The sequence below is a fragment of the Mauremys mutica genome, chromosome 16 (genome assembly GCF_020497125.1).
Source record: "Mauremys mutica isolate MM-2020 ecotype Southern chromosome 16, ASM2049712v1, whole genome shotgun sequence".
Taxonomy (NCBI): Eukaryota; Metazoa; Chordata; order Testudines; family Geoemydidae; genus Mauremys; species Mauremys mutica.
Window position 1 is genome coordinate 707,492 of NC_059087.1, and position 22,353 is coordinate 729,844.

At 42.9% G+C, this 22,353-nt stretch overlaps 1 protein-coding gene across 14 annotated transcripts in view; it reads left to right on the top strand.

Annotated features, from left to right (window-relative positions):
* CHEK2 (checkpoint kinase 2) overlaps positions 1-22,258 on the top strand; it is a 43,104-nt gene extending 20,846 nt beyond the window's left edge. For 10 of the 14 annotated variants that reach the window (XM_044990141.1, XM_044990137.1, XM_044990136.1 and 7 more), the window contains 10 exons: positions 4,165-4,273; positions 6,439-6,492; positions 7,834-7,895; positions 8,713-8,812; positions 11,283-11,369; positions 12,160-12,323; positions 12,541-12,656; positions 14,263-14,348; positions 18,875-18,955; positions 22,071-22,258. In XM_044990141.1, the coding sequence (XP_044846076.1) occupies positions 4,165-4,273; positions 6,439-6,492; positions 7,834-7,895; positions 8,713-8,812; positions 11,283-11,369; positions 12,160-12,323; positions 12,541-12,656; positions 14,263-14,348; positions 18,875-18,955; positions 22,071-22,166 (955 nt within the window). In that variant the 3' untranslated portion in view covers positions 22,167-22,258. Of the gene's footprint in view, positions 1-4,164; positions 4,274-6,438; positions 6,493-7,833; positions 7,896-8,712; positions 8,813-11,282; positions 11,370-12,159; positions 12,324-12,540; positions 12,657-14,262; positions 14,349-15,627; positions 15,779-17,437; positions 17,662-18,874; positions 18,956-22,070 lie in introns of all 14 variants that reach the window. The other 4 variants (XR_006573912.1, XR_006573913.1, XR_006573911.1 and 1 more) reach the window with 4 other exon arrangements.
* The last annotated feature ends 95 nt before the right edge of the window (positions 22,259-22,353 follow it).

The following is a 22,353-nucleotide window of genomic DNA, read 5'->3' on the forward strand; positions in this document are numbered from 1 at the left end:
GCAAATCCGCAGATATCCGCAGATAATTTTTGTGGCTCGCAGAATGGATGCGGATACACATTTGCTTATCCACACAGGGCTCCACTCATTTTGAGGGTGCACTCAAGAGTGACGCCCCAGTCAGCTACCTGGATCCTTCCCTTCTCTTCCTCAACTGTCTACGCCCCTACTGTTTGGCATGGTTGTGGATTAGGGTCTTGGATATAATATCTTGGGGCTATACCCTGCAATTCACAGCTGCTCCTCCCTCCCCCCCCCCGTCAGGGACCCTTTTCATGAGCAACTCCTTGTTCAGGAGGTCAAAAAGCTCCTGTGCCTGGAGGCTGTGGATGAGGTTCCTTGGGACATTGAAGGAAGAGGACTCTACACTCGTTACTTCCTAATCCTGAAGGCAAAAGGGGGCCTAAGACCCATCCTACACCTGCATAACCTCAACAAATCTCTCAAGAAGTTGAAGTTCTGTATGCTCTCCCTAGCCTCCACCATCCCCTCCTTGGATCCGGGAGACTGGTACACCACTCTCGACTTAAAGGACACTTACTTTCACGTCTCCATATTCCTGGGTCACAGGCGTTTCTTGTGTTTTATAGTGGCGAAGCACCATTTCCAGTTCACGGCGCTGCCCTTTGGCCTATCTTCAGAATCAGCACCCAGTGTATTCACGAAGTGCATGGTGCCAGTGGCAGCTTACCTGAGATGTCGAGGGGTCCAGATTTTTGACGACTGGCTCCTCAAAGGCAGGTGCAGAGGAGCCTTGATCTGGTTCGTTCCACATGACACAACCTTGGCTTGTTGATAAACACAGAAAAGTCCACATTAACACTAGTTCAAGGCATAGAGTTTATTGGAGTGGTTCTCGACTGCACATGGGCCAGGGCCTTTCTCCCGGAAACATGTTTTCAGGCCATGTTGGACCTCATCTCCCATGTAAGGAGCCATCTGCTCACCATGGTCCACGCCTGCCTGCAATTGATGGGCCACATGGCCGCGTGCATGCACATGGTCAGCCATGCTCGACTTCATCTACAGCCTCTGCAAGCGTGGCTGGTCTTGGTCTATACCCCCAGCAGGCGTGCCCTGGGCCGAGTGGTCAGGGTGCTGAACCACGTCCTTTCGTCCCTGGAGTGGTGGCTGGATACTAAGTCGGTGCTGCAAGGAGTTTCCTTTGCGACCCTGTCCCCGTTGCTTACCCTGGTTTCAAACGCATTGGATCTGGACTGGGGAGCCCACTTGGGCGAGCTCAGCACCCAAGGCTGATGGTTTCAACATGACGTAGCCCTTCACATCCATGTCAGGGAGCTCAGAGCAGTTCGCTTGGCCTGCCAGGCTTTCTTGTCCCACCTAAGAGGCAAGATGGTGCAGGTCCATGGACCATACTGCTGTGATGTATTACATGAACAGGCAGAGCGGTGCCAGGTCTTCGGCGCTGTGTCGAGAGGTGCTCAGCCTCTGAGACTTTTGTGTGTGGTATGCCATTCATCTAGTAGCCACCCACCTGCCTCGAACCAAGAACGTCTTGGCAGATTGCCTCAGCAGGACCTTCTCGTCTCGCCACAAATGGTTGCTCCATCCGGAGGTGGTCAGCCTAATCTTCCACGGTGTGGGACTCCCCAGGTTGACCTGTTCACGTCCAGGCAGAACAGAAAATGCCACGTGTTCTGTTCTCTGCAGGGCAGGGACAAGGGCTCCCTGTCAGACACCTTCTTGATTCCGTAGTTGGGGGCCCTGATGTACGCCTTCCCACCAGTACGGTTGATCCACAAGGTACTGCTAAAGGTGAAGCAAGACAAAGCGAACACCATCCTCATAGCCCCAGTGTGGCCTCGCTAACACTGGTGTGGCCTGCCGTGGAGTCTTTCGGCAGCCACCCCGCTGCAGCTGTCTCTTCGGCTGGACCTGCTGTCCCAGGATCACTGCACTTGACAGCTTGGCTACTGTGTGGTGAAGTCTGGACAAACGGGCATGCTCTGCTAGTGTCCACCAGGTCCTGTTGGGCAGCAGAAAACCTTCCACCAGGGCTACCTACATGGTGAAGTGGAAGCGGTCTGTGTGTTGGGTCTCAGATAGGCACATTTGAGCTGAAGAGGTCCTGCTGCAGGACATCCATGACTATCTGCTGCAGCTTAAGCTCCAGGGCCTGTCGCTCTCTTCAGTCAAGGTCCACCTAGCAGCCATTTTGGCATTCCATCCTCTGTTTCAAGGCACGATGGTCTTCACCCATTCTATGATGGCACAGTTCTTGAAAGGTCTGAAGCGCCTGTAGCTGAATGTCTGGGACCCCGTTCCCCTTTGGGACCTGAATCTTGTACTGACAATGCTCATGGGTCCCCCCTTCAAACCCTTGGCTTTCTGCTCCCTCCTGGAAGGTTTCTTTCTTGGATACTATAATTTCAGCCTGCCTGGTATCCGAGATCAGGGCACTCACCTCAGGGCTGCCATATATGGTCTTCTACAAGGGCAAGGTCCAGATGTGCCCGCACTCAGCTTTCCTGCCCAAGGTTGTTTCCCAGTTTCATACTGGTCAAGACATTTACTTACTAGTCTTCTGTCCCAAGCCTCATGCGACGGATGATGAATGCAGGGTGCATACCCTAGACATCAGACGGGCGTTGGCCTTCTACATAGATAGAACGAAGCTGTTCCGTAAGTCAACACAGTTGTTTGTTGCTGTTGCAGACAGGATGAAGGGTTGCCCAGTGTCTGCCCAGAGAATATCGTCATGGATCACGGCTTGCATCCTCTACTGTTATGAGTTGGCAAAGGTGCTCATGCCAGCGATTGTGACGGCTCACTTGACTAGGGTGCAGGCGTCATCGGCAGCCTTCCTGTCACAATTGCCAATCCATGAAATCTGTTGGGCTGCTACCTGGTCGTCCATCCACGCATTCGCAACTCATTATGCGCTTACTCAGCAAGCTCGGGATGATGCTGGCTTTGTCAGAGCAGTGCTTCAAGCTGCAAGACCATGAACTCCGAGCCCACCTCCATTGATACTGCTTGAGTCATCTAGAATGGAATCGACATGAGCAAGCACTCAAAGAAGAAAAAACGGTTACCCACCTTTTCATAACTGTTGTTCTTTGAGATGTGTTGCTCATGTCCATTTACCTGCCCTCCTGCCCCTCTGGAGTTGTTGGAGTTGTCAGCAATAAGGAACTGAAAGGGTGTAGGGCCGGCAGTGCCTTTTATACCAATCATGAGCGCAGCACTCCAGAGAGTGCCATGGCCAGCTCTATGGAAACTGCTAAGGCAAAAATCTCCAACGACCGCGCACATGGGCGCGCACACACCTAGAATGAAATGGACATAAGCAACACATCTCGAAGAACAGTTACGAAAGGTAGGTAACCGTTTTTTTTTTAGGAACAGAAAATCAGGTTTGAAATAGTTTGCCCGCAGTTGTATTACTTTCTGAATCAGTATCCCTTCTCTATCCCATGGTTGCAAGCAGGGGGAAGAACTGAAGGTCAGAGTATAGCCCCTTGTGGGACATCACTATTTGGGTCCTCAAGCAAAAAAGAGAGAAATGGTGACCTGATATTTTTAATGTAAAATGTCTTTAAAGTGGAATTTTCCCCCAAAAGTCTTTGTAGATCATAAAAGAGCAGCAAAGTAAAAACAGAAGTCTGAGTGGATTTGTACAGATTTCCTCCTATAATCTCATAATCAAAAATAAATTTGTTGCTATATGTGTTGCTCAGAGTTGTGCAACCTTGTGATGCAGGACTTCATGTATTTTAATGTCCTTTTGCCACTGGGCTGTATTAATGGGGGCTGGGTGGACTTTGTGAGCTTAAGTCAAAATCGTAAGGATATGTTTTGAGAGTTTGTTGTGTTTTTAGCAATTTGTGCAGCTGAAATGCCAACAGTGCTTGTCCTCAGTATTCTCTTAATAGCTTTCAGTTTGGAGTTTTGGTTGTAATTTGATTTCTGTATTAGAACATTGGTAGCTACCAGCATCTATCCTAATCTAATGTGCCTACTACTGATGTGTCTAAATACTGCACACCCAGTCTGTTGTATTCAAAGGGTTAGAAGACAGCAGCATTCTAATCACATGTAATATCAAGTACCAAACACCTTCTGTGTTTGATCTATTTTTATTTGTCACCCACATATTGAAAAGTGCTTGCAAGCTTTAACATAACTACATTTTTATATTAGTGGTGCCTGTGGAGAGGTTAAACTGGCATTTGAGAGGACCACGTGTAACAAAGTTGCTGTAAAGATAATCAATAAACGGAGATTTATAACAAGCGCTGTGAGAGACGCAGTAAGTATCTATTTTTTTCAGAGTAGCAGCCGTGTTAGCCTGTATCCGCAAAAAGAACAGGAGTACTTGCGGCACCTTAGAGACTAACACATTTATTTGAGCATAAGCTTTCGTGGGCTACAGCCCACTTCATTGCAGTGGAAAATACAGTAGGAAGATATATTTATACACACACAGCGAACATGAAACAATGGGTGTTACCATACACACTCTAACGAGAGTGACCAGTTAAAGTGAGCTATTACCAGTAGGAGAGAGAGAAACTTTTTGTAGTGGTAATCAAAATGGTCCATTTGCAGCAGTTGACTAGAAGTCGCAATATTACAACAAAAAAACTTCAAAAACAGACTCCAACGAGAGAGTGTTGAATTGGAATTAATTTGCAAAATGGACATCATTAAATTAGGCTTGAATAAAGACTGGGAGTGGATGGGTCATTACACAAAGTAAAACTATTTCCCCATGCTTATCTCCCTCCCCCCGCCCAGTTCCTCACAACTTCTTGTCAACTGCTGCAAATGGACCATTTTGATTACCACTAGAAAAAGTTTCTCTCTCTCCTACTGGTAATAGCTCACCTTAACTGATCACTCTCGTTAGAGTGTGTATGGTAACACCCATTGTTTCATGTTCTCTCTGTGTATATATATATATCTTCCTACTGTATTTTCCATTGCATGCATCCGATGAAGTGGGCTGTAGCCCACGAAAGCTTATGCTCAAATACATTTGTTAGTCTCTAAGGTTCCACAAGTACTCCTATCTATTTTTTGACCATCTTGCAGTGGTTCTGAAGTATTTGGTACTCCTTTGTGAACATTATAAATGTTTATCGCTATAATTTAAAGTTTTCTGTATTCAGATGTATTTTTGTAATGTGTGAAGCTTTGTGTATATTTAAAAAACTAAAACAAACCACAGTATTGGTAATAAATTAAGTGTATTAAACAATTAAGATTAATTAATAGTCTAGTCCAAATGGTCTTGGTGTTTAATATGGCTCGATGTAGACTCCTTTTTGTTACCTCTCCTCTGAGATGGAAGGATCCTTCACCTCTTGTTGGGACAGACTATAGTGAGTTTTTCCAGGGACAGCCTGAGATCCAAAAGTATTTTAAATCAAAGCTTATTTAGACAGTCAAGAAAAGCTCCAGTTAACTCCATGATAAATGTTCTAAGAAATATGCACAGGTCTAAGGCTCTCTTGCTCTGGTAGGCCCAAATACTGAAAGCATCAGAAGAGGGGGATTTAAAAAAAAAAAAATCCCACTTCCAGAGTTCTGTGCCTGCAGGTCCTTCCAGGCTAATTATTTCATCCCTCTCTCCCTAACACAGTGCATCTCAGACCAGCCACAGCTGTCAGTTTCCTTCCTTTCTGTCCTGTTGATGTTGCCAGGTGCTTATTATTTTACTAGCCAAGAAGATACTCTATGTATTTGCATTTTGACAATAAGATTTGTACAGCTATGCTATTCTGGAAACATTTCTCCGGTACAAGAATAGCCAGTTAGCTACCACGTTTACTGAAACACCATCTCCCTTCCCTCTCTGTCCCTCATCCTACCACAGTTGCTTGTCTGATTTTAATCTCTTCCTATAGCACTTGAAAGGCTCCTTTGATTCTGTTGAATTTATAGTTACTTTTTTCTTTGTATAAACCTTGGTCATTTACTTGTTAAGGGCTCCTTGATTATGGGGTACATACAAAAAAAGAACTCAGTGGACTACATCTCCCATGATGTACCAAGAGGTGAGACCGTGTTGCATTGTGAAAATTGTAGTCTAATCAGGGAGCCCAGCCATACAGGAGAATGGGAGCCTGAGGCACCCGAACTAGTACTCCCATGAGGTACTGTGGCAGCATTTCAGAATAAAATTATTTTAGTTTTGGGCCAAAATTAGATTTTTTTTTTGTTTTTTTCGTCAAATACATCAAAATTTCCCATGGAAGATTTTAAGTTAAGGAATTCTTTTTCCATTTTTGTTGAAATTTTCAGCAGATTTTTTTTTTCTGATGAGCTCTGCTATTTACATTGTAGCCACCTTTGAATTGTTAGGATGGAGCAAATGTATGTTGTGTTTTCATAGGTACATTGCTGCAAAAGTCTCTGTATAAACAGTATTACTGCTTGCTGTATCTGACACTTCAGTTATCTTTTAAATAGGATCCAGCTTTTAATGTTAATACAGAAATTGAGATTTTGAAGAAAATAAATCATGTGAGTATAGTCTTAAAATCTGATTGATCTTTTAATGTATATTCTGATTTTTCTTGCTTGCTCTCCTTCTTTCGGGATTACTGTAGTCTGGTATCTAATGCTCCAGTTACAGTTAGGAGGAACAGCTTTTTAATTTTGTCTTTTCCTGATTGGGTAGCAATGGCCACTTATTATGACTATTGTAGATAACGTTACAAAACACTTTCTGTTCTACCCCGTATCTTTACATTCTTGTTGTAACTTTTCCAAAACTTGCATGTCTGAAATTGAAATGTGGATTGAAATTTTCTTTACTTGGTCTCTGCTTGAACCACCTGCATCAGAAAATAAGACTTTCCTTGATACCTCTTTCCTGTGAATATTGTTAGATGGCCAAGCTTGCTGACCTAGCTTTGGCCTAGACCAAATCTCTTGGCCTAGACCAAATCTCCACAGAACCACATGGTTGAAACTGCTTCTGGAAAGAGACCCTAATCCAGGGTGTAGTCAATTATTATTATTTTTTGTGTGTCAAGGTATAGTCAAGGTCCAGACTCCAGAGGAAATAAACAAAAAAAATACAAAAACAAACACACACAAAAATTGATAAGTAAATAAAAACATTTCAGGGTCTATTCAAAAATGTCTGGTGGTCCAGATTAGGCCTGTGGGGCACCTGTTGACTACCCCTGTCTAGTCAATCAAAACTTCCAGTGTGGGAATGTTCAGATCTGAGTTAATTCGATAACATTGTCTGAAACTTTCCATTGACTTAAATAATAAACCCCACAAAAGTAGTACACTTCCAAATATCTTAGACACGGCATCAATTTGAAATTGAGTAAATTTAATAGGAAAAAAACTAAGCCTTATACCTGCTCCTGAATTCCTTTGGCAATTTTAGCGGATTTACTAAATTTTGCCCTTTTTCCTGTTTTTTTTTTTAAACTCTCTCCCTTTTGCTGTATGTAAACCCCCCACAAAAGGGGAAGTCAAGTATAGTGGAATAGTATAATTGACTAGACAGAATGCACTGGCAGAGCTGTGTGGGAGCTCATCATAAGAATAAAAAGGGGGTTTCAGATTGTGATTGAGGTTCATTGAGAGAAATGTTTTTGGGGAAAACTTCCATGGCATATGTCTGCACTAAGCAGACAACCTGTCACATTAGTCTCACTATGATTAATATAAAATTCACTTGCATTTTTTTTTAAAAGAGAACCCTATATCAGCATAGTGTCCTGCCATGTATACCTTGGATTGCACACCATTCTGAAATTATTTTCTTGGATAATATTTTCTTGTAATATTAGTTTTCATAAAATGATTGTGTCATTTTGTTGTTTTCTTCCTCTTTGCTAGCCCTGCTTAATCAAGATAAAAAACTTCTTTGATGCAGAAGATTATTATATTGTTTTGGAATTGTAAGTAATTTGCATTCAATTTGTTCCAGAGTAAATGTTTTACTGTCACAAATAAAATAATGTAACTTGAACCTGACTTTATGATGATCTCAGGTGCTATCCAAAACCTTGGTATAACTCGGGGTTAGGACAGACAGGAAAGTCATTCTTTTGGAGCTGCAGAGACACTCCACTCCTGCAGGATTCTCTACCCTGTCATCCTGATCAATTGTAGCTGCTGTGAGTGGATCACATAAGTAGAGGGAGTTTTAAAAAGAGCACAGGCCCAGATCATTGAGAGCTTTACTGTTCGAGATCTGCTTCTTAACCTGGATCTGGAACTTGTTGGGGAGCCAGAGAAGAGTAAATGGGTGACCAGATGATGAACCAGTTGCAGCTTCTGCATGGCCTTCACTGTCAGTCCCAGGTAGTACAGTCTGAAGATGATGAGACCATGGATTGTTGTATCTACAGGTTTGTGTGATAAGAAGGGTGAAGTCTCCTGGCTACCCAAAGAGGATAGAAGGTGTTCCAAGGCTTTGTGCTACATTGACAAGCAATGGCCAGATGGTCTTTTAGAAGGTGAACTTCCTTGGAATAGTGCTTCTGCTTTCCTGGGTTTAGTTTCAGCCAGCTGAAGACCAATTTATTTTTACTTTGCAGGTCACGTTTAAGAATTTATAAACATGTGCCCAATGGATGCATTTCAGAAAATGAATATACTTGACTTTTCATTGGGTTCTTTTTGTTTAGAGAAGCTTTTCAGTCTCAGGCTTTCCCAGTGAGGTGTAACCTATGAAACCAGTATATTGAATCTCTTTCTGTACTTCTGTTTCAGGATGGAAGGAGGAGAGTTATATGACAGAGTGTCGAGATCAACCAGAATGAAAGAAGCTACCTGCAAGCTCTATTTTTATCAGATGCTGTTGGCTGTAAAGGTAAATAGTTCTGAATTTGTATAAATTAAAAAATGGTTTTTCTCTGACTGTGCAATCAGTATAACTTCTTTACTTCTATCATTTGTGCTTGCATGTGTTTTTACAGCAGTAAGTGAACTCTTCTTATTATTCATAGAAGAGATTTAGGCCAGTGTTCCTTTAGTTATTATGCTAACCAACCTGGAAAGGTTCCACTCTCTTCCACAGGGGTGGGCAGACTACGGCCTGCGGGCAGAATCCAGCCCGCAAGCCATTTTAATCTGGCCCTCGAGTTCCCACTGGGGAGTGGGGTCTGGGACTTGCCCTGCTCCGGTGCTCCAGCCGGCGAGCAGGGTCGGGGACCGCTCCATGTGGCTCCCAGAAGCAGCAGGATGGCCCCCCTCAGGCTCCTACGCATAGGGGTAGCCAGGGGGCTCCACTCTGCACGCTGCCCCTGCCCCAAGTGCCGTCAGACCCACCCTCAGTAACCTCCTCCAGCTGCAGGAAGCTCAGCATCCTCTCTTGCTTCCTGCCCCTTTGCTCCTCAGCTGCAGAGGGAGGGGTCAGTGGATGGGGAGCTGCTCCCCCCTCCACCCAACCCCTGTGCATCTGGACCTCCCATACCCAGACACCCCCACCAAGCCTCACCCCGTACACCCAGAAACCCCCCTAGCCATCCATACCCAGACCCCACTTCACTGAACCTCAACCCCTGCATCTGGAGCCCCCCTGCCTCCAGACCCCAACCCCTTTAGCCACCCCCTCCACTGAACTCAAACCCCCACCCTGATGAGCCCCACCCCCTGCACTACCCTGAGTCCCCACATCCAGACCCCCACACCACTGACCCCCAACTAGCTGCACTCAGACTCCCACCAAGCCCCACTCCCCAGCACCCAGACCGCATGTTGAGATCCCCCACACCCCTCCGCTGAGCCCCAACCACATTCACCTGGAAGCCCCTGCAGAGTCCAATTGCCCCTGCTCCTGGAACCCCTCCCAATGAGCCTCTGTGCATTCAGATCCCCCCACAACACCTAGACCCCCCCCACTGAGCTGCCTGCACCGAGATTGTCTCCCACAGAATCCTCTCACCCCACACCTGGATCCCCCCACACTGAGCCACTCCATACTTGGATCTGTCCTGGTTGAGACTGCCTGCCTCACAACTGGTGCTCCTGGCACAGAGGGGCAGGGCCCCAGGGTGTTTCTGGGGCAGACCCAGGCCTTGTGCTTTATCAGGGTCGGGCACAGCCTCACCACTCAATCTGTGTCCCAGGGGTGGAGGGTGGGGAGGCTGCAGGGTGATCTCCCACCTGCGTGCAGCCAGTGGCCAGTGCTCCCCACTGCCATGGTGGAGCCTCTGCATTTATTTATTGACAAATAAAGCTTGCAGAATTTTGCAGACTTTTAAAGTATGTGCAGAATTTTTATTTTTTTGTTGCAGAATGCCCTCAGGAGTAACAGACTGGACCCCTGTCTCAGTCTGGACTCACCCCTGCCTTTTCCTTCAGGTTGGTTTCTTTGTCCCCTTAGGTACTTTCAGCAGTCTTTCTTCTTGGATAGGCAAAAGAGGAGAGTCTGGAATGCCTTCCCTCCCAGCCTTAAATAGACTTTACATAAGGCAGAAAGCCTTTTGTTTCCCAAACTTAACCTCCTCCTCCTGTGAGTGGAAAATTACTAGAAGTCCAAGTTAGTGTAGTAGGTGACCAGACCACCTGACCTAGTAGTGTCACAGTTATGTCCCAGGATGCCTCCCAGGAGGTGGAAAGATTAGGATGGTCACCGTCTTGTTGTTCCTTCATAATGGACCATCAAATCTGATGGCCTGTTGTCTGGTGAGTGTCTTGCCAATACACACCCAGTTGTAATTGTTAAACAGTCCATATTCCTAACTTCAGGTACAGAAATGATACATGCATACAAATTGGATAATCGCATTCAGTAAATCATAACCTTTCCAATGATATCTTACATGAGCCATCTTGCATAAAGTACAGTTATGTCATATCCTTATCATAATCATATTTCTATAAAGAATATGAAGTGTAATGTCACACCCCCACTATACAAATTGTTCCAACGCCATTGTATAGTGGTGTCTGCCTTGGCAAACTAAGGCAGGGAAATGTACTTAATTTAAGAGGGTTTGAACACAGAAAAAGATATTGGCTGTTAATATCAATAAAAAAGAGATTGAGGACCAAAATTCCTTAGTGTCATCATGAAGAATCTGTTCTGATAATGCGGCATATGGATGAACTGCAGGGATGACATAGCTTTCCTGTTCTACATAGTCTACTTGTGGAGGTTAGAAGCTGCTGTGCAGCAGCTGACAAATACTTTAAATCTTTTTGTGAACCATATAGCTTCAAATACACACTTCTCAAATCTGTTTCAGTTACTTGTAGCATCATAATTGGAAAGACTTGGAAGTTACATTTTAATGCATGCATTCTGTGTTTTTGTGTGTGTGTGTGTGTTTGCATAGTATCTTCATGAAAATGGTATTATACATCGGGATCTAAAGCCAGAAAATGTGCTACTTTCCTCTTCTGAGGAAACTTGTCTTATAAAGGTGAGGAAGAAGCTTCTATCTCTGGATCTTTTTTCTTTTATTTTGATGTTCTTTATTCAGAAACTTTATTCACAAAAAATGAACATGGCATAAGATTGATGATGCTCATTCCTAAATAATAGAGGCTAAAAATACAGGACATCTTGAGTTAAGGTTCTTTCACAAACTTTAGAAATTGCTTCCTCTCTTCTGCATATTTCAATCAATACATACACATAAGTATGAATAAGAATTTTCGCATTTAATATTTCACATAGTAATCAGTGGAATAAGACTCTGCTTCACTTGCATATGTCAGTAGTCTTAATCATGGAGTCATGACCAACATTTTGGTAATTATCCATGCTGTTTGGTGTCAGTTTGTGTTTTTGCCTGAGAGACTTAAGTACATATTGAGTAGGTTTGGAGATTGAACCATTGCTCTGCATATAATAGTCTCTCCATGGTAGCCATGAATCCATAGTGCTGCTACTTATGCTATTCCCCAATCTGGGGATAAATAGAATACTTCAGACTGGTGTTCAATCCAGCACTCTTTGCTAGCACTAAAACTCAAATCTCTCTGTCCCAACTCTCTCCCCCCCCCCCCCCCCCCAAAAAAAAGTCTTTTGTCCTGCTGAGTTTTTTGCTGAAGTTCTCTGTTGGGTACAGCTTAGTACATAGTTGTGTACTGGCAAAATGCCTTAGAAATTAGAGCCATAAATCTCTCTCCTGATACATGCTGTCTAGTATAGTGTATTCTAATATGTGTTACAATAAAAACTGATTTAGTGTTATTCTCATATACAAGATTACAGATTTTGGACAATCCAAGATTCTTGGAGAATCATCACTTATGAAAACATTATGTGGTACTCCCACGTATCTCGCCCCTGAAGTTCTCAATTCACTTGGGACAGCTGGGTATAGCCGTGCTGTGGATTGCTGGAGTTTAGGAGTTATTCTTTTTGTATGGTAAGAAACTTCAGGGCTGACAGTTCAATTGAACAGTCATACATGGGTGGAGGTCTTAGGCCTTCATGTAAGTACATTTGCTAATGAGTATGTGTGTCATATTTTCAGTTCTGGAACAGATGTTGTGAAATGCATATTCTCTACAACAGTCAGTCTTTCAACTGCTATGGCAAAAGCTGCATTATCCATTATATTTATTTTTTTCTCTTTTATTTAGCCTGTGTGGATATCCACCATTCAATGAACAAAATACTCAGCTATGTCTGAAAGATCAAATTACCCGTGGAGAATACACATTTATTCCAAGAGAATGGAAGCATGTGTCAGATATGGGTATGTTTACATTACAATGGTTGTAGAAGTATTTTGCTGACTCTCTAAAGTTTCTACTGTGCTTTAATTGGTATCTTTGGGTACGTCTACATTTCAGCTGGGAGGTGTGAATCCCAGGTCTCATAGAGTCACCTGCCCTAGCTCTGCTTCAGCTAGTGCACTAAAAATAGTAGCATTGCTGAAGTAGTACCACCATTGGCTTGGGCTTGTTGCCCAAGTATGTACCCAGGGATCTGCACTTGCTGCCCAGCTTACCATGGCTATCCCAGTTATTGCCATGGCACTTTCTGTCTTCAAAGATCTTTATAGACATGAAATAATTGTAGTATTTCCATTGGGCAGCTTTCACTAGCTCCTCTGGATAATTCTTTCTAATAACCTTAACAAGTTCAACCCAGTTCTGAAAGGTCTGAAGCTGACCAAAATAGTGTCAATGTCCAAGTAGCATTAAGACAATAGGAAAATAAATTAGACATCATTTAAAATAGTTCAAGTTATACTAAGGGCATAAGTAGTCCCAGTCAGTACAGCAGAATCAGCAGGTGTAGTGAAGAGCCAAAGATCTGGTCAGTCTACCTTAGGTGAGACTGATAATATCATTGCATACAATATAACTTTTGCTTTTTCACAGTGCCTGTTACGATGTTTTTTTATTATGCAATCAAACCAAAAGTCTTAGGGTCCTGGTTAAAATGCTTGAGTGGAGGAAACTGCCCTAAAAATGCAGTAGACATTGTATAAGAATCTGCAGGAGGTATGTGTTACTGGTAATATGTTGTTTAATTGTAGGCACTCAGGCTGTATTGACTCAGGCACCAAATCTTAGGTAGGTTTCAACCTGGCCTCCCATTTGGAAGCCTAACTACCTGATTTGGTGTAGGTAGTTAGGTTTTTTAATGAGTGCAGTTTTGCACCCACAATGAAATGTGGTCACATAACTGCACTTGCAGTATTTCAAGCATTCATAACAGTTTAGGACTTAGTATGTATTTACCGATGAGCACCGTTGATAACACAAGAAGATTTCATTGGACAGTGGAGTAAAGCATATGGACTCAGAACAGTCTCTTAACAGTGAATGTGTGAAATGGCTTACAAAGCAGGAAGTGTTTACTTATTAATGGAAGAAAACACTTTTGCTAACCCTGAGCTTCCATGCTCTAAAATGAAATATTTAGATTTATTAATGTACCTCAGTGGTCTCCAAACTTTTTTGATCGTGCACCCCTATCAGTCAAAAATTTTGGAGCACGCACTCCCTGCCACGCTGCAGGGCCGGCTCTACCATTTTTGCCACCCTGAGCAAAAAAAACAAAAACAAAAAAAAGCCGCTTGGACTCCTGCCCGAACTGCTGAAGCGCAAAGAAAAAAAAAAAAGAGTCCGCCTGAACTGCCGAAACGGCGCTGCTCCAGCGGCGCTGCTCCTGCCATGCATCCCAAAGGATCCTCTTGCACACCCCCTGGGGTGCTCGCACCCCACTTTGGAGACCACTGATGTATATCACAATCCTTTGTACTCCCTTAAACACATTGGGTCATTTATTTTAAAGTTATGGAGTCATTAGATTATTGACATTATGCCAATCACCTTATTTTGTTATTTTAGCTTTGGATCTTGTGAAGAAGCTGTTAGTAGTGGATCCAAATAAACGTCTTACAACGGAAAAAGCCTTGGAACATCCCTGGCTTCAGGTATGTGTTGAGACATGTATTTAAAGTACAGTACAGCAATAACATTCTGGGAGGGGTACTGCCTATTTGTTATCATGTGGCATATATATAAGACTTAATTCACAAGAAACATTACGGCTAGTTAGACTAGCTGTATAAGGAGGCTTAGAACAGTCTCTCTCATGGCTTTAATAGCTCCTCCTTAATGAAGATTCAACAATTGTTCAGTGATTTGACTTTTCAAGACATTACTAATGTCTGAAGAGGAGTGAGCCAGCAGTAGCCCAGCAAGAGAGTGTGCTCCACCCCTCAGAGTTCGGAGTGGGGGCAGGGGAAGGGTAACTGCTATGATCATTAGAGGACCCGTGCAGCATGTCAGATTCTTGCTGGAATGGAGCACACACTGTGGAAGGGGTTCCTTTTGTGACTTCATTGTCATAAGACCAACTATAGTGCTTGGAATTGGAAAATTCCTACTCTGCATTCTTCTGGTTTCACTCACAATTCTGTATCTCTGCAGTTCCGTGAATCTCCTGGAGTGGATTAACTGGGTACAGATTTATGTTTTAGGTTTTAGTTCTGTGCAGTTTATTTTATAGTAAACACTGCTAGGTGGGTTTTAAAAACCACTGATGATGGACATAATGGGAAAGAAGGCAATAAATTACAAGGGATAAAAGATAAGTGGGAGTGCCATGATAGACGAGATGAGAATTTGAGACGTTTCAAAGTGTAGTCAGTTGAATTTCTTAAAATTCTGGTTGTATTCTTCCTCTGTGGAGGGCTCTAATTACCACACTGTAATTTTAGTGAGACTGACAGACACACAGGTCAGAAAAGAGTTTAAAAGAGTATCACAGCTAAAAAATGGTGCTTTGGGTTAATGGTCATAATGGGACAGTGAATTCAGACACTAGCTTTGCCAAGACACAAATACCAAGCCGTTTTTGAATTGACAGATATGGCCTGGGGTGTCGTCCTGGAAAAGTAATGCTTTGGCCAAAAGGAAATCTGACAAATTATTCAGCATGTAATAAACCATATACATTTGCAGAGGTCTTTGGTGATAACTTGGAAACAGAGTTTTGTATGCAGGATTTTAATCTTGGCTCACTTCACAACTAGCAGGGGAAAGCTTCTTTCATCTGACAAAAATAGAGGGGGCAGGAATACTTTACTTTAAGATGGGACTGCTATGGTTTCTAACCTCCACCCACCAAAATCCAACTGTCAGTCAATCCCTATTTTTAAAAATATTTCCTTACATGGCTGGCTGCCATCTTATACGAGTTGTTTGCAGGTGATGTACCCCTGGCTGTTCTGAAGGCCAGCATCCCAAATGTTCATTTCTAGATGCCAGGCCACTTGAACACCACCAGAGGAGCCACTTGAGCTCCTGTAACTGTGTGCAGTGAGGAGCTGATGGCCCTCCACTCTCTCTGCCATTGTCTGTAAGTATTGTTTTTAAAAACTAGCACAGAAGCAGCACGATGGATGCATGCATCAGATATACAGATGATATCTATCAGGCCGCAAGAGTTTGAAATGTCTTAGTATTTTTAGCTCCTTTGAGAAACTTTCAGCTATTAATAATAATTCAAACCCTCTGTCCAAATTTTCATTTCTTAACACTACATTTAACCAGTAAGACCGCCAATTTAGTGTTGAAATATTTCTCCTGGTGTTTAACCTAAAATTACCCCCCCCCCATTTTTTTTAAACTCCAATGGCCTACTCAAGACCTAGAGCAGAAAGAGCAGCATTCAAGATAGGTTTTATAGTGTCCACTGTTTTTACCTAGACTCGATCAGGCTTTGTATTCTAGTTTCAATAAACTAATATTAACACAATGGATATTAAACAAGAGATTTCCAAAAGTTCAAATGGCAATTAGCTACTATTTGTGTCTCTGAAAATCTTGCCCTAAAATGCATGGTGACCTATTCTGTATCAGTTTTTGGTGGGTGATCCAGGTTTGATGTGCATTTTACATGGTCAAAGCTGGTTGAATGATGCTGCAGGCCCAGTTTTAGCTCAGCTAGTACAGCTAGCTCAGCTCGGTGATCCATTGGGGAATGAAAAGATGGGAGAATAGCAATAATATTTTGTTCTTACTTGTAATGCATACAGTAACCAGCTGACCAAAATTCATCATTCTGCTGGTACAGAGACCACAGGATTCTGTGGAGGATTGTGCAGCCAAATTCGCTGAACTAGTGTTGCCACTTACTGTTGCAGTCCTCACAGAATGTTGTCCTTGGAAATTTCCATGTATGCGTGTGTGGGCTAGCCCATGTCTTCCCGGAAGTGATGGACTCAAGTCTTGCCTAAGGAGTAGAGAAGAGCTTCCAAAGCACTAGTCACATATTTGACCTAATATCTGGGTCTGCTCTGAGTATACTGTGTCTGTTATTTGTGAAGCTTATGTTGCATGGTTTCACGATCACGTCATATAGTTCCATTCAAGGTATAGTCCACACCTGTATTATCACCAGAGCAGTTTGTTTTCTTGTAGCCCTGGACACTGATGAACTCAGTGTGTGCATGTCCTCTCCCACTGACCATGAGGCGTATCTGACCCCACTTACATCCAGAGAATAATTCGTCTCATTAACAGAGATGTGCTTTTCAGATGATTGTGGAGTTGTCTTGTAGTAGTTTGAGTCGTAACTACAAGGTGGGAATCAAACCAGAGGTTCTCATATTTGTTTGTGGCCTGGATCACATGTTAATAGAGAGATTGCCCGTTTAGACACCATCCCTCACATTCATGACTGTGGACCACCTCTCTTTCCATTTGCCATTTCAAGGTATATCTGTGTAGCTACAGCAATAGCTTCCCTGGAAAATTAACACTAAGACATTACTTGATGTGTTTTTATTTTTTAATGTGGGGAGTGCCCTGTCCTCTTTTGGGAAAAGTTAATCATGTTGTTTTTGCTGCTTTTTTAAATATAATCTCCCATTGGTTCTGTTTCTTTCTCTCCTTCTGCTCTTACTACATTTCCACTAGTGCAAGTCTCCCCATTTCCATTGCACGTGCTTCCCAGCCATTTGCTTCCTTTCTCGGGCTGTTGACTGGTTCCTCTTTCCTCCCCTCTTCCTCTTAGGCAGCAACCCTGGCCTAGTGGAAGCAGCAAGATTGGCTTCTTCTCCTTGCTTCCAGCTACTTTTACAGGCAGTGAGGAACCTGGATACCTGTAGCAGGAGCTGAGAACCAGGAGAACAGTATCCTGTGACCAATCAGCCTGTCCACAGACCACCACCATGTGCTTCATGGTTCACAGTTTGGGAACTTCTTTATGAGCAAATTGTGTCTCCAGTGGGGTATTGGGTAGGCAGAATCCTATACCCCGTATTACTGTGTGTGTGTGTGTGTGTGATGCTTTGTGGCAAGTTGGTTTCTAAATATAAGGTAGAGTGTCATAAGCAAGTTTCCTTTGTGGCTTGCTTGTTGAGGGGATTTGTTGGAAGCACTGAGTCAGGTTAAGAACTTTCTTATCGCTTGACAACACTCTTTCCATGGCACCCCCTGTGCCAGACATAGTACAAAACTGCATTTTCCCATTATGCTATGACCATCTTACAATGGCATCATGTGCCTTATAGCTATGAGACTTGTTTACTGTAATTCCCTTTTAGCAGGCTGTCTTCCTCATCGATTGAAGCTTGTTTAAAATGCAATAGTGTATTTGAGCTGCTGTGATCATATTGCATGTGCCTTGACTTTTGTATATTGGCTCTCTATAAAGTCATTGGCCTTGAGTTTGCAGTCTTGTTTTTTAAAGCTTTTAATGGTGTAGGTTCATTAGCAGCTTCCATATCTTCTTCCTGACTGGCATCTCTGTCCAAATACCACATGCCTTTGCTGTAGTAGCCTCTAGGGTATGGACTTTGCCTCTCAACCCCTCTTTCCCAACTTCTAAATTACACTAAAAAAAAAAAAAAGAACAAAAAATCCCTAAAAATGCATGGTCACTCCTTGTTAAACCCCCACACTTTTTTTAACCTTCCTTCTCCTTGTTCATTTATCACTGACCCTGCTTACTCCATTCCCCCTTTTTTTTTTCTTTAAAGTTTTAATATGATAGTTCTTAAAATCTCAGGCACCTTTCAGTGTGTCTGTTTTTATTGTTCTTTGGTGCCCCAGTCAATTGTATGTGGTGTATGATGAATCAGTAAATATAATTATTTATATATTTCTGCTATAACATAAGACTTGGTATATTTTCCTGCACCCTTCATAAAGAATGTTACTTTTGAAAGCTCCCTTCAAATCAAAGCTTTTAATTCCCTCTCCCACCATCACAGGCTGAAGAGGGTTGAATGGAGTATCTCAATACCTTTCCTAACTATCTTTTGTAAGAATTACTACTAAGTGTGCAGCCTCTTCAGCATTCCCAGCCCCAGGGAGACTGGTCCTGGGAACCTAACTTGAGGATCACATGGTAGTGCAATGCCCTAACCACAGGACTCACCTGAGCAGCCATATCTTAAATTATTTTTCCAAACATTCCATCTAATTAAATGTTTATAATTCTTCACAGGATGAAAGTATGAAGAGCACATTTCAAGAGCTACTCTCACAAACAAGAGTCTCTATGCATCCACCACAGACATCAAGACTAGTATGTTTTTTGCTTTGTTGTTTTTTAGTTTACATTTAAAACACACTGAGTAGGTGTTACTCTGAGTAGGTCACAGCTGAGAGTGCCAGATTCAGGACAAACTGCTGAAAAATAGGGCAGACTCACCCCAAACTGGTGGTTATTATATCATTAGATTATACCAAGCCCGTAGCAAAAATAAACTTCTGTCTCACTGCACTGGTTAACAAGAAATAAAAAATGCAGTCTCCTTAGGCATTCAGGCCTTTGTCTCACCACCCAGACACTGGACTCTGAATGTTTACTGAAAACTAATTTAATTAAACATAGGGTTCTTCCAGTCTCAAGAGATCGGCACTTAGCTGGGTCAATATATAACTCTGATCTTGCCCAATAATCACACCGCTGCCAATCCTTTAACTAAAATCTGAAGGCTTATTAAGAAAAGAAGAGAGTTAAAATGGTTAATAGATCATATGCATACAATAATTGCAGTGTTCTTGTATCAGGTTTGTAGAAGTGATGTTCTAGACCAGGGGTGGCCAAATTCACTGAACGCCCAAGCCGCATACAACAATCTTCAGAAGTTGGAGAGCCAGGATGCACCTGCTGGGGCTCGGGTCTTCAGCCACGCGGGAGGTGCCTGCCGGGACTCGGGGCTTCGGCCCTGCTCCTGCTGAAGACCCAAGCCTTGGCAGGCACACTCTGCAGGCCTGATGCCTTTTTGATCCTGGGTTGATATTTGGGGTCACATGCCTCTCCCCCCCCCCCCCCGATTTTTGTCAAGATTTGCTGGCCCCGCTAGGTCACCTGGTGCTGCCAGGTCCCCTCCCTGAACAGCAGCTCCTGGGGCTGGCAAGCTGGGAGTTGTGGCCATGGGAAGAAGGAGTGGCAACAGCTGGGAGCTACAGGGAGAGCTGCTGCTTTTGCTGATGCATCTCCCTGAGGAGCTAAAGCAGTGGCCCCTCCCTGCAGCTCCCAGCTGTTTCTTGCTGTCTCTTCACATGGAGCTAACACCTGAGAGCTGCAGGGAGGGGCTGCTGAGGGTAAGAGGGGAGAGTATCTGGGGTGTGTTACTCAAGCTATTGGGGGTGTGTGTGAATCTTTAAACTGTACCCCCCACACTCTCAGCAGGCACCAGTCATCTCTGGCAGAAGCTCCTAGCCCCACCACCCTGCTGCAGGTCAGAAGCCCCGAGCCTCCCTCTCCCCAGGCTGGTAGGTGGAGAATGGGGGTGTGTGGGAGCTCCATGAGCCACACTTGAGCTGTAAAAGAGTTGCATGAGGCTCGCGAGCTGGCTTGAAAAGTCTCTCTGGTAACTTCCAAAAAATAGGAAGATCCTCAGTCCATCATTCAATATCCTCCTTTTAGTTGTAAATCCATAGTCCAGAGAATCGGACCAGGAAAGAGGCAAAATGGAGTCATCCTAGGGGTCTTTTCTACCCTTTGCCATGTGCCTGGACATTTTCTGTTTCAAATAAAGCTCACAGCCCAGTTCTTGGAAAGTTACTGGCACAAGATGGAGTCCAGGATCACATGAGCATATTGTCTGTCCATACATGGCTTGATGACTCTCAGAGGCAGCCATTGCCCATATCTGTGCTGAGGTGTCCACAGGAAGATCTTTCTGGGTATAATGAGTTTCTTCTGTGGCCCATTATGAGAGCTAAATGTATTTAATGGGCCATGAAACTTGAATAGTCCATTCACAATGTGCTGGATAAACTGGATGTAAACTACCTTATGGGTGTTACCCCAGGAACAAACACATTTGAGATATATGTCCATAACTTGAGCTACAGGGATGATTCATGGATTTAAACAGGATAATCTTATTTGGAAAATCATAACTTTTCCATTGACACCTTACAAGATATACTTCGTACAAAATCTGTTCTGATTGTCTAACAGTGGCAATGTCATTGATATAAATGGTCATATTTCAATCATGCAGCATCACAGTAGGAATAAAATGACATTTTATATGCAGAGAAGTTGAGATTTGAAAGAAATCCATTTATAGTAGTAAAAATTGATTTTGAATATTTACCCTGCAAAAACTTTTAATTTCAAGCTAGTGTTATGTAGCACTATGCTGGTTAGCTCTGCCAGTTACTATACCTTTCACCAGTAGAACCAGTAGGTATTTAGGCCTCATCAAAGCACTTAAGTATGTGCTTAATTCTAAGTGCATAAATAGTCCCAGTAGACTTCAATTGGACTATTCATGTGCTTAAAATTAACCATATGCTTGAGTATATTTGATGTGTCAGAGCCTTAGGGACTCAGATACTTAATATCCTAGGAAGAACTGACATTAAATGAAGGCTCGAGATTGTGAGCAGGGTTGTCACTGGAAGATGGTAACAAAGAAAGATAAGAGCAAGATTGAGTGAGGAGCTGGGTGCTTGCTTGTATTTTATTTTACTTTTTTGAGGGGAAAGAATGGAGAGAGTAAGAGAAGGGATTAAGAGCAGCTGTCTGATGCTAGAGGATCATATATGCTTGCTGATTGGGGAGGCCATTACCAGTCTCCACTGTCTTGCGGGTAATGGATCATCCCATCCTTAAGACATGTAACTATTATTGCATCCTTGCTGTAAATAGATTCAGCTCAGATGCCTTGTTTATAATCAGAACTTTTAATATGTTCTTAAATTATCACATTTAGTTTAAGTCTGAAAGAAATTATTTGTTGCAGTTCCTTGATCAGATTTTTTGTGCATCATCCCTCAGAGTGTTCATCTGGTTGGTGTCAGTCCAGGAAAAATTGACACATGAGGGGCTTTGATGTAACCAGGACAAATAAGACTTAGAACAAATGTGTGTTTACTAAATGAAAGATGATCAAGAAAGAGGGAGAACTAGTCATGGAATGACAGGCAACTTGATAAATTGTTTTAAGGATTAGTAATGGTGAGAGTGCAGATGATGATGACTGAATCTTTTACTGTTGTTTGTGTTTTTGCTCTCAGTTGTCATATGGGAGGCAGCAAGGAGAGTTTCTTAAACATCTTGAACTCACAGTAGACATGATAGTTGGGGCTCTGCCTTCATTCTGAACATATATTAAAATTAAAGGTGTTAGGTATTTGTGTGTGACTTGCATAGTCATGCTCCTGCCTCTTTCTTCTAGCCAACCACAACCAGAAAACGTCCCCATGAAAAGGAAGAGGAAGCTGGGTCTTCTAAGCACGCTGTTCCTTCTACGTCATTTCAGGAAAAAAAGTGAAGGAAAGTAAACTTACTTTAATTGCTGCTTTTGTCTATGGATTATACAGATTTTTATAAGAAATGTTTTTCTCTTAATAATGGAATAATTGTTCTGTACTAATCATTGATAAATAAAAATAACTTTGTAAGAATGGAGTGACTCACTGAATTGGACAACAGCTTGTGGGGATTCCCATACGTACAAA